The 13,047-nt window shown below is 31.7% G+C and overlaps 3 protein-coding genes across 3 annotated transcripts; 2 read left to right on the forward strand and 1 right to left on the reverse strand.

Moving 5' to 3' along the window:
- Nucleotides 1-622: 622 nt before the first annotated feature.
- LOC131853524 (adenosylhomocysteinase) lies at nucleotides 623-7,210 on the reverse strand. Its single transcript, XM_059204438.1, has 4 exons — nucleotides 6,866-7,210; nucleotides 6,242-6,432; nucleotides 2,527-2,679; nucleotides 623-2,352 (listed from the first exon to the last, which is right to left on the reverse strand). The coding sequence occupies exons 1-4, from the start codon at nucleotides 6,885-6,887 to the stop codon at nucleotides 1,426-1,428; spliced, it is 1,293 nt and encodes a 430-aa protein (XP_059060421.1). The 5' UTR covers nucleotides 6,888-7,210; the 3' UTR covers nucleotides 623-1,425.
- A 262-nt stretch (nucleotides 7,211-7,472) lies between these two features.
- Nucleotides 7,473-9,606, forward strand: LOC131853603 (conserved oligomeric Golgi complex subunit 6). Its single transcript, XM_059204551.1, has one exon. It carries the CDS (start codon nucleotides 7,598-7,600, stop codon nucleotides 9,455-9,457), a length of 1,860 nt encoding a protein of 619 aa, XP_059060534.1. The 5' UTR covers nucleotides 7,473-7,597; the 3' UTR covers nucleotides 9,458-9,606.
- A 969-nt stretch (nucleotides 9,607-10,575) lies between these two features.
- On the forward strand, nucleotides 10,576-13,046 carry LOC131853681 (V-type proton ATPase subunit d). The gene is made up of 4 exons (XM_059204681.1): nucleotides 10,576-10,807; nucleotides 10,936-11,444; nucleotides 11,569-11,823; nucleotides 11,910-13,046. Exons 1-4 carry the CDS (start codon nucleotides 10,687-10,689, stop codon nucleotides 12,069-12,071), a joined length of 1,047 nt encoding a protein of 348 aa, XP_059060664.1. The 5' UTR covers nucleotides 10,576-10,686; the 3' UTR covers nucleotides 12,072-13,046.
- Nucleotide 13,047: the final 1 nt, after the last annotated feature.

Raw genomic sequence — 13,047 nt, forward strand, 5'->3', positions numbered from 1 at the left:
TAAACATATTTTTTTATTCTACCACTCATTGGAACGTAGACTTTCAAGAATGAGTAAGAAACTTGGGTATTAAGGTATTACTTTTTTAAATGTTTAGAATTAATTTTTTTTTTATTTGTGTGAATGCAACCTGTTAAATAGTAAACTTAACGTAAGTAATAAATAGTTACTTGAGTAACAAACGGGTCATAGTTATCAGGTAGCACCTGTTTACGAGTATAACGTGTGAGCCAGCCATTTTTTTCATTGTGGGTACTAGACAACTACATCAATAAATAATTACGATTATTTTTTTTATAAATGTAAATACATACACATACATAGTTCAAAACACCCGGATTAATCGAATCAAACCCGCAACCATCAAATAAAGCGGTGTGCTAAATTGAAGGAACTCCAAAGGTGAATGTGGGTAACCTAAATCAGTTGCTAAAAATCTGGATTGAAGTAAAAAAAATGCAGTATGGCTTGTTAGTGGAATCAGTTTAATACTGTACTGTGATAATTTGAATTATGATTTTAAAATGTCTGGTGCCTAATCACAATATAAAAGTATTTAGGATTATAATAAAAAAAATTGAATATTCATCAGTTAATGTTTAATCAATGTGGATTGTACATTATTACTGTTAGTTATTGTTGTTGGTTTTTAATGTTAAAGTTTGGCTTTAAATTCAGAGATTATATATATAACATACATAATATATATATAATTAGAACTGGCATCATAACTTTGCATAAATATATCATATTTTAAGTACAAGTAGAATTACCTTGGTTATTTGCAAATTGTTTTTCACTTTGCATTTTTTGAACGTTTATGTTTTCATTGGCATTACTATAAAACTATTAATTCCCTTTTTTATTATAAGCAATAATTAAACAAAGCAGGAATTTAATCATTAACTTGAAGATACATCTTTTGAGTAAATTCATCTTATTTATTTCAAATAGTACTAATACGGATAATGTGCAGGGTGGGCAAGATTTTTCATTTATTCATTAGGGTTCATCACATTCATTGGGGTAGTTACAATGCTCTAACTGCACATCATCCGTATTTTTTATGCAGATCTGTACTGAGAAGCAAGTTTTTAAAACATTCAACTCTTTGTGCAATGTTTTTACAATAATATTCTTAATAAATTGGCTCGATGTCTGTTTATTATTATTTAATCTTTATTAGACAATTAATCAGTATAAAACAACAATGGGATTAACTATCCATTATGTAAAGATGCTTATTCTTAAAGGTGAGTATGGGCCACGGAAATAGCATGTAACAGTTATTGTTACACATTTATAATTTGTTATGTACTGTAAACATTGTAATGTAATTCACGGATATAAGGCTTTTTTGTCGTTGCTGAGTTTTTCATGACACGAGAAAGATCTTGTTAATATCTCAACTCAATTTAAAAATATTTAATATCTGTAGTGATCTGGCTTGTATGGTCCTTCCACTGACACACCTATATATTTAGCTTGTTTAGGAGTGAGCTTAGTAAGCTTTACACCAAGGTGTTCCAAATGAAGAGAAGCAACTTCCTCATCTAATTTCTTTGGAAGAGTGTGAACACCAATAGGATATATATTATGCTTAGTCCATAACTCAATTTGAGCCAATACTTGATTAGTAAAGGAGTTGGACATAACAAAAGACGAATGTCCTGTGGCACATCCAAGATTGACCAGCCTTCCTGCTGCAAGTACTATTATATGGTTCCCATTTTCTAGTTCATAGCGGTCAACTTGAGGTTTAATATTAAGTTTCTTCGCGTTTTTCTCAAGCCACGCTACATCAACTTCACAGTCAAAGTGACCAATGTTGCACACAATTGCATCATCTTTCATTTTTAGGAAATGGTCCTTATATATTATGTCTATATTACCAGTTGTTGTTACAAAGATTTGACCTAACTCAGCAGCTTCATCCATGGTGGTAACCTGGAAGCCTTCCATTGCAGCTTGAAGAGCATTTATAGGATCTATCTCAGTCACAATTACACGTCCACCGAATCCTTTAAAAGCTTGCGCGCAACCTTTACCTACATCCCCATAACCTGCAACTACACATACTTTTCCTGCAATCATTATATCTGTAGCTCTTTTAATACCATCAAGCAATGATTCTCTGCATCCATACAAATTATCAAATTTGCTTTTAGTGACTGAATCATTAACATTTATAGCTGGGACTTTCAGCGAGCCTTCTTTATACATTTTATACAAATTATGTACTCCAGTTGTAGTTTCTTCTGAAAGACCCTTGACACCCTCCAGAAGCTGTGGATATTTTGTGTGCACTAGGTTAGTTAAGTCTCCTCCATCATCCAAAATCATATTCAGGGGCTGAAATAAATAACAATTATGTCAAAGATCCGATAATAATTTATATTGCACTAGTTGCATTGTTTTTCACATCCTTATATATTATTTTTTAATATAAGTTTGGTTTAAAATATATCTGCTTAGGCCACAAACAATTATTTGAATTTTAATCAATTTACTTATGTATTGTATTACCTTTCCATCAGAGAAAATAAGAGTTTGTTCAATGCACCATACATATTCCTCTTCAGTCTCTCCCTTCCATGCATATATGGGTATCCCTGCTGCTACGAGTGCTGCAGCAGCTTCATCTTGAGTGCTATAAATATTACTACTAGACCATTGCACCTGTAATAATAGAAAAGATACAATCTCGCTATGAAGACTGACTCAGGAATTGGTAGGAACAATAGATTAGACAACACCGGTCACACGACGATAATGACCTGATTGGTAGTACAATGTTTTTCTCAGAAAATATATGCTGATATCTGTTTTCATTCATACAATCAATTTTCGCGTAAAATTTCATTAAAATTCCTTCAGCCGTTTTTCGTGATGAAGGTAACAAACAGATTCAGTTCCCCAATATAGGTACTTAAAGTAAGTATGAATGTCAAGGAATAACAACATAAAAATGTTCTACAAGGTAATAATAAATGCATAAACATAACTTTATTTTTAATACAAAAAACAGATTACATCACATAGTTATACTGATAACCTATAGATCACGGGGTGAGGAGACGATAGTTAAACGTCACGTATAAGAATAAAACTTAAGAGAGCATTGTTTAGGACTGTTCTGTGACTTCATATCGACTTCAATCTGTTAGAGATATAGCAAAACAATACCTACAGTAGTCATAATGATAAAGTTAATACTTATATAATACTGGTTTTACACACTGGATTTATCTCCAAAGGTCGCGGATTCTATTCCCGAAAAATATAGCCACATTTTCTATTCTGTCAGTTGTAAATGTAATGGGTTACAATTATAATTTCGATACAATTGAATCAAAATCAATCAGTCGAATTGTCTCTACGCCATAGAATTACGATGTAGGTAACCTTCAGTATTAATTGTTCTCTATAGCGTCATCAAAGCACGATAGCAATTCTTTCACTCGAAAAGTGTATTTACTATTAGGTCTACTCAGGTTATTCATTATTACACTAAATATAACACTATTTTTGTCGTTATTCTGTTTCTTTATACGAATAAGCTAAAGCTAAAGTTTCTTTTTATGAAGTAATTCTAAAACAAAGTCATTAGTGTGAAACGTTGATATTAGTTGCCTTATCGTATGGACAAATCTTCATCAGTTTAATTAGTTATTGTAGAAAAATATCATAGAGGCACTTTTTGTACGGGGACCTACACGTTTAAAATTGATAATATTTATTCATTATTCGTATTCATATGCAAGAGGATTCGAAATGAGGGCGCGGAATTACAAAACAGTTATCATACCGTATCGCATATAAGAGGTACACTTCTACATAACAACAGCGGTAAAATTGTTTTAAGCTGCCAAGTTCTCAAATTATAATGGACTCTATAAAAACATCATATGTTAATACTAACTATCCGCCCCGGCTTCGCACGGGTGTACATGTATTATACATATAAATCTTCCTCTTCAATTACTCCATCTATAACTAAAAACTGCATTTTTATGCAGCATATTTACGCAACTGCAGATCGTAGTTGCGTAGTTTAAAAGATCTAAGCGAACAGACAGCGGACCCGACTTCATTTTATACTATGTAAAGTTAACAGAAAAAATAGAAACAGTTTTCGAGAATTTATGTTATAGAGACATAAAATCTCTATACACGTTTCAATTTTTCCTGTTATATTAACATACATGTTTTTTTTTAATTTGTCATGATTTGGAAATGTGATGCAGAATATAAAAACATAACATTATGTTAATTTAAGAGGAAATAAAGTATATCTTTCCAGTAGAGTTATCGAGAATTCATCGAAACCTGTATACATATATAGGTACATATTTATGGCGATGTTCATTATTGCATATATCATTATTCTTACTTAATATTATAAATGCGAAAGTAACTCTGTCTGTCTTTCTGTCTGTCTCACTTTCACGCGAAAACTACTGAACTGATTTAAATGAAATTTGGTACACAGATAGTCTAGACCCTGAGAAAGGACATAGGCTACTTTTTAATGCGAATTAAGGGTTGTTAGGGGTTGAAAGGATAGTTTAGGGGATGAAGGGTTCTATGGAAATATCGTCGTTTTTAAAACCAGAATCTTGAACTTTTAAACTGTTCATTGAATATAAATAAATAAGACTAAGTTTGTAAAATTATTATCCTTAAGGGGGTAAAAAATAGGGATGAAAATTTTGTCATTTTTGAAGATATAACGAGGAATCTTTTTTCTTTGCCTTTATTGGGTTACATTATTAAATATTTTTCTAGATTTGATTAAGGTTACTATTCCACGCGGACGAAGTCGCGGGCACAGCTAGTCTACATTATACACATAATAATATACTGATACGGATCAGAATATTCTGGTTGTACAACACTGTGTAGCCGATTAGAAATATAACACTAGAAATGATGTCACACGCTGTTAATGTCATTTTAGAGGATAAATATAGAAAACTGTCTAGTGTACGTTTCTCGTGCATAATAATCTATTTTCACGTTAAATTTTATTAATGTCTGTTCAGGCATTTGGGTGTGAAAAGTTACAACAGAAAAAGACGAACACGCTACCGTATTTTTATATGGATGTACTACTATAAGCATACCTACTTAAAATTGCTTCAAAACTTATCAATAAATGAGAAAAAGTATTTTTTAAAAACATCTACACTAATAGTCCCTGGGTATTTCCAGCAATCTGTATATTCCTACAAGCGCCATAAAAGAATCAACATAGTTTAGCACTACAGATACATACTAGAGATTTGACAAAGCTGTCTCCATTTGTCTGATTCTGCCCTTACTTCTTGTAAACCATGCAACAAATTTTAATACGGTTTTCACTATCATATCGATGAATTTCTTATGAAAAATATATGTATGTATATATAATACATGCATATTTAGAGTTGGCTGTCTGTTGCACTGAAAGGAACTAAACAGTAAATTTTTCTCACATCACAAGGTAGATGGTGACAGTGGGCCATTTTACCACTGGTGTGTTGTCTCTCGGATTCATTTTTTATATCGGTGTTTCCTTCACTGGAGAATCAGTTAGATATATCAAAAGACCCACAAAGTTTTATGTATAAAAAAATATGGCTGAATGTATGCTATTTTTATGATTGTTATATACACATCAATTTGTTTCATTTTAATATTTCTCATGGTAGTCATGATATATTCACGCATGTTTCCTATGTGTATATTTAAAAATGTACCATAACGAACATGCCGTCATATCGAAACTGCTTATATGATACAGTATGCATTAGAATAGTTCATATACATAGGTAGGGAAGTACTTAAACTTCAATTAGGTATCTACATAACAATTCTACTATGGTATTAAAAGCCCCCATTAAATATGACATGCTGAAGTTGAGGAAAGATTATCATTTAACAGTCCCAGTTACACTTTCGATTTCCATTGTGTTTTTGTTATATACAATTGTTGAATATTTTAATTCATATAAAGGATACAAGGATGTAAGAATTGAATTTGTGATTATGATGTGTATATGAAAAGATTGTTGCATGGATAAGTTATTAGATTGCAAACTATCATACATCTACCTGCCTATACTATATGTAACAAATTGTATTAAAACTAACTACTAATAAACAAATGATCTGGCCCTAAAACAACATTTTTGCTCACTAGAAACATATGTATCCTTAATATATTAAACTTATTTTATTAAAGAATCTTTATACTTACTTCTGCTCCAAGTTCTATTAGAGTTTCAATAAGAACAGCAGTTTGCACAGTCATATGCAGACTGCCAGCTATTCTTGCCCCTTTCAAGATTTTACTTGGAGCATATTTGCGACGGCATGCCATTAATCCTGGCATTTCCTTTTCTGCCAACATAATTTCTTTTCTGCCTAGTTCAGCTAACTTCTCATCAGCTACAATCATGGAAACAGAATTTTACATTAGCTTGAAATTTAGCACTTTATCGATTTCACTTACATTGATCACATTAATTGTTTTTTTTTATATTATACACCAGCATGCTGAATTACTATTTAAAATTGTCGATTCATAATAGTTGATTATACAGGTAATAAGGGTAAAATAGATGCAGTCAACTAGTATAGTGCAGTATTAACTATATTTTACAGTATCTGTTACATGTTTATTTAAAAATTTGATGAGATTAACCGAATTTATATAAGACATAAATAGCGTGGTATGCCATGATGAGCATAACCTACAATATTTTAACTTTAAAGCTGAAATAGTACTAAACGTTTTAATTAATAGAATAATATTTAATGTAAAACGGAATGATAATTGACATAAATTACATTCAAATAATTAATTAGTAAAATAAATTACCTATCTTATAAGGCGGCTTCATTGTGGTTATATAGGTTTAAAAGATGATACCAAACAATTCTATAAAAGTATATTTCTTGTTATATGAGATTATATTTATATCTTATTATTTACTACCACATGCCACATGCAGTGGATCTCGTATTAACTGTGCTATGACCTACTGAAAAGTAAATGAAAGCAAAGAATATACTTGCAATCCAATACTACATTAAATAAACAATCAATTACAGACTTGTGTAGTTCACGAACGAACTAGTTCAGAAGAGCACTCCCAAAAACAAACTATTGGAACTAGTTCCTATATCTATCGCGCTTTAATTCATAGTGCGATTGATGAAAGAGCGGGAGCTAGTACAGTCTTTTTTTTCTTTTTTCTTTTTTTTTTTAATAATGCTTTATTCATGACCATGGATACAAGTCCTTCAGTCGAACACATTTTTATAATGAATTTAATTCTTTTTTTTTCACTTGTGTTGTGTTGCCATTAGCCATTTTCTAGTCTTTGGGAAAGCTTTTACAAGCTGTATATATTTGAAAAATTTTAATGTCAGTACATGTCACACAGTGTCAGAACTGTCAGATCTGTCAGATTGTCAGATATAAATACAGATTTAATGAGTGAAGTAGTACATAATGCAGTAATAATAATAAATTAAATTATTTATTTTTAAAAAGTCACATATCAGTGGATAATTAAAGGTTTTCTTATAATTATCAACTTATCTAAACATGGATTCTATGTATGGTAATTCTCTGAGACAAAAAATGAATAAGATTTTTGATACCCATTTATTAACTGATAACAGTGAAGCTCTTAAAAACATTTCTGGACTATGCTCTTCAAATTCGTCTTTTACAAGAAGAGGTCTTTTGAATGAGATCGAAAAAAAAGACGTACTTTTAAACAAGGCAGTCTTAGCTGAATACAATAAGGTCAATGAAAGTTTAAATTTCTTATTGAATTCTATATCGGCACTTAACGTTGCAGTTAAGGATATGTCAACGAGATTAGTGGAAAGTAAAACTAAAACTCATCATTTGATAACACAAACTACCAAGTTAAGAGATGAAAGGAAGAAAACTGAAAAGAAACTTACATGGGTGGATACATTCCTTAAAACATTTCAAATTTCACAAGAACAGAATGAGTATTTGTATAACGTATCCATAAAAATGCCATTAACTATAGAGTTCTTCAGTACTTTATCCCAAATAGAGAAACAACACAACAACTGTAAAACTCTTGTGAAATGTTGGTATCAGACTTCTGCTTTTGATATAATGGAAATGATTGGACTTCAGCAGGAGATGGCCATAGAAAAGTTATACCATTGGACGATTGGGGCTTGTGTCAGTATTGATTCTCCAAATAATGCATTGGTGTCTAAAGCTTTATCAAAATTTCAGAATAGACAAGTTTTGTTTTCAAATATTATTGATGAATATTGTTCTGCTCGTAAAGCGATTACTGTTCAGTCATTCATTGATGCACTAACTAAAGGCACAATTACATCAAAACCAATAGAATTCTATGCTAATGATGCTAAACGTTATATGGAAGATATATTGACTTGGGTTTACCAGATAATACCTATTGAAAAAGAAAATCTCAACACACTTTTCAAACATTGTAATATGCAGGATAAAGTCCAACAAGTAACAGATGCTTTGACTTGCATAATGGAGGCTATTTGTCCATTACTCAAAGTTAGAGCTGAACTCATTCTTAAACCAGACAAAGATCCGTTAGTATTGTTCTCTATCAATAATTTATTAGTCTATTATAAGGATGTCATACAGTCTGTAATACCTAAAGGTCATTTAATAGACACATTTGAAGAATTGCTGAGAAAAAGTGAAGAAGTATTTTCAGTAACACTTGATAGGAAAATTCAAAAAGAATTGAGTCACGGTGTTAAGGCACCTTCTATGGACTTAAATCCATCAGTAGTTGTAACAGATTTGGTTAGCTTCCTGCGAGATTTATTAGGAATAATGAATATTTCTAACAGTATAAATAATGATAACAGAAAAATTATAATAACACATATTCTGGATCCTTTATTACAAGCTGTGAATGAGACAGCATGCCATTTAAGTTCCACTGATATGTCTGTTTATATGCTGAATTGCATTTATCATATTCAATGTACTTTATCATTGTATACTGTCATGGATGATTACAATGAAAGGCTGCAAGCACAATCGGAAGCCCAAGTTGACACATTAACATCTGAACAAGCTAGTTATTTAGTTGCTAACTTGAATTTAGGACCAATTTATACTATTCTACAAGAAAGAACTAGTGGACCTCTCTCAACCATACCTGGCATGGATACAGCAACATTAAAAACATTTCTTAACAAGTTTGATATGTTCCTGGTGACTCCAGATATCTACATATTACCTCAGTTAAACTTACTTCTCAGTCACTCTCATAAATCTTATGTCAAGAAACGAGCTTTTGAAGTTATATTAGCTATATATACTCAACTATATCAAGCTGTACAGGATCCTAATAATGGTTATGCAGAACCCCAAATGATAGTCCGTAGAACACCAGATGAGGTTAATAATTTACTTAAATAAAATTTGAGTGACTCAAATAAACACAGTGTAATCTTGCTCAGGCTGCAAGTAATTATAATCTATCCAGTATGCGTAATACTTGAAAACATTTCTGGTTATAAAAATTGGTTTTCAATTATATTGTATAAAATATTAATTAATATATAGACTTATATACTTATATTAGGTGTTTTTTTTTATACTTTCTATTTTTATGTTCGAAATTATATAACTACATACAATCTATTGTCTGTTCTGTAAAAAGGGTAATCTAGCATTTTGTTTTTCTGAAATAAATGAAAAGAATTACATGTGCAAAGCTCAATTGATAGATACAAATATAATTAGAGCAGGTTACTCCCCACTGAGAGTATTGTTAGTATTGGGGACTAGTGACCTATTACTCACACGACGTATCCATGGTCGTTCACTCCTGATTCATAACTGACCTAATTTTATCTCCATACTAATCATTATACACTGGTAACGTAGTCAGCTTATACTGTTAGCGCAGTTGGGTACACCGTTTCATCATAATCCATAAAAAAATACATGTAATTAACAGACGGCTGATAGCTTAAATCGGCGTAATATCCTAATACTGCACGTGCATACATTCCTACCTTACCTGCCTAATTATCATTTATTACTACTTATAAAATGTCTTTTGCATGGACTATAAATCCGTTACTTAAAAAATTGACGATTCTTAAACAAATTTCATAATACACCCCTTTGTTTTATCTTCGAGACAAAACTCCTATCTGTCTCTATACGAAAATAAATCAAAGTTGATTGAGTTGTTTAGGTAAGAATAGGCTTGTGTGCCGGTTGGACAACCTCCTAGTATGTTACAGCATTGTTAGGTCCCTCATCGCCGTGTTAGTTCCCACTTGGACCCTTCCTATCCATGCGTAGCATTGGTAACCCGCACCTGCCGTGAACCTGTTGTTAGGGACTCAAGTCCACATGAGGTATTTTCTCCTCGGTAAAAAAAAGGTGCAAATAGGTAACAGACGGACATACAGTCGGGTACAGGATATGTGATTAAAAAAAAGTTTCATAGATTTTAGCTTTAGAACATATATTTTAGCATTATTAGTAACCCAGATAAATTGCTTACTTAAGTCTGGCAACATTCGTTGCGTCTGTCTATGGTTGGACTGATCATATGATCAATTTAATTTTCCTTCCATTGTATCTTTCTTATTAGCTATCCAGTTTTTCTTAAAACAAAACGAAGAATCAACATGAAGGGGTGTATTTTTAATATTGATGCTGGATATTTGGAAGGGTTGTGCCGCGGATTCAAATGTGGCATTCTCAAACAATCTGATTATTTGAACTTGGTGCAGTGTGAAACACTAGAAGGTAGGTCTTGTTTAATTAGAATTTTGCTTATTCTTTTAGACTACAGATATATTTATTCTCTTAACCGTCTGATAACTATGTGATACAATTGCTTATGTGCACTTATTTACCAAATTTGCATTTTGCAGACTTGAAACTTCACTTGCAAGGCACTGATTACGGGACCTTCCTCGCCAATGAGCCCAGCCCTCTCTCTGTGTCGACTATCGATGATAAGCTTCGCGAGAAACTTGTTATTGAATTCCAGCATCTCAGAAATCATTCTGTTGAGCCACTGTCTACATTCCTGGATTTCATTACTTACAGTTATATGATTGATAACATCATCCTGCTCATTACGGGCACTTTGCACCAGAGACCAATTTCAGAATTGATCCCTAAATGTCATCCATTGGGTTCATTTGAGCAAATGGAAGCCATTCATGTTGCTGCTACCCCAGCTGAGTTGTACAATGCAGTGCTCGTTGACACACCATTGGCTCCATTCTTTGTGGACTGCATTAGTGAACAAGACTTAGATGAGATGAATATTGAGATCATTCGTAACACTTTGTACAAGGCTTATTTGGAAGCTTTCTATGATTTTTGCAAACAGATTGGAGGAACTACAGCTGATGTCATGTGTGAAATTTTGGCTGTATGTATTGTACTTAATATTATTGCATGCTTACAATGATTTTATCACAGTAATTCTGCATTATCATAACTACAAGGACATAAAGTTTTTATGTTTAGTATAAAATAATATTCTTCTGTTTTAGTTTGAAGCAGATCGCCGTGCCATTATTATCACTATTAACTCCTTTGGAACTGAGTTGTCTAAAGACGATCGTGCTAAGCTTTACCCTCGCTGTGGAAAGCTGAATCCTGATGGACTGGCTGCCCTGGCACGTGCTGATGACTATGAACAGGTTAAGGCAGTGGCAGAGTATTATGCTGAGTACTCTGCTTTATTTGAAGGTGCAGGAAATAATGTTGGTGACAAGACATTGGAAGACAAGTTCTTCGAACATGAGGTGAGATTATGAGGCTTAAAAAAATCAAATCTACTATAGAATAAAATATAATGCATACCTTATAACGTAATTATTTCTATTTTCAGGTAAGCCTTAACGTTCATGCCTTTCTACAACAATTCCACTTTGGAGTATTTTATTCATACTTGAAGTTGAAAGAACAGGAATGCCGTAACATTGTATGGATAAGTGAGTGTGTTGCCCAGAAACACCGCACTAAGATTGACAATTACATTCCTATATTCTAATTTGCTTTCATAGTTGAATATTAATTCACTTTTCTTTGTATATATGATATAGTCAAATATCGGCACATCCATTCTCCTACAAGTAACAGTCAAAGATCAATATAATAGTATATATATAAAATAGTATATATAGCCTTTGACTGTAGAATTTGTGTTTAATCCTAGGAGAGATCAGCATACAGTAAAATGTGTATAACAATATGATCAAATTGGGGTTTGACTAATAAAACCTAAGTTAGGAGTTAAACAAGAATGTGTTAATTTGTTGGTGTTAGATATAAACAACACTTATCAGAATGTTATAGTTTATTGTTACAATATAAATGAATAATTATACAGAATATTTATTTTTAATTTAATGACTTTAATTGACAAGTGGAAAGTTAGTTGCAAATGTTTTACCTTTCTATTTAAATATTTCTGAAACGCATTTTGGATTGCAACAAAATTCGGGCTTTGTCTATTATATGGACAGCTTATTTTGCTTTCAATACGAAAAGTAATATAGATGACAGAAATACAGTTCAATGAGAAAGCTCCATATTGACCTTTGACTATAACATAAACACATATGTGTATAACAAGCACAAATAAGAAGTCTATTACTGATAATTTTAAAACTTAAACATTGTTCTTTTATTTTCCAATATAAATAACGCATTAGAGTAACAGTATTATGTTTTAAATGTACATAGGATTATTTATTCATTATATTACTGTTCAAATTCCGTATTTCATATATTTAATGTTCCACCTATTAAATATATCTTAGGAATTAGAATGTAGGCAAAATTTATCTTATCTGCTTTAAAGGACAAGGATGGGAAGTATTGATAAAATTATTGTAAAATAAACACTTAGATGTTGTCAGTTGTTCCATAATTTACAAATATTAAATTGGCGTCTTTATTTTGTCGGGTTATAGTTACCTGATTATATCATGTGTATATCTATATTAGCTCTGTTATTACTATTG

This window comes from Achroia grisella, unplaced genomic scaffold (genome assembly GCF_030625045.1).
Source record: "Achroia grisella isolate CSIRO2021 unplaced genomic scaffold, CSIRO_AGI_Agris_v1 utg903, whole genome shotgun sequence".
Lineage (NCBI taxonomy): Eukaryota > Metazoa > Arthropoda > Insecta > Lepidoptera > Pyralidae > Achroia > Achroia grisella.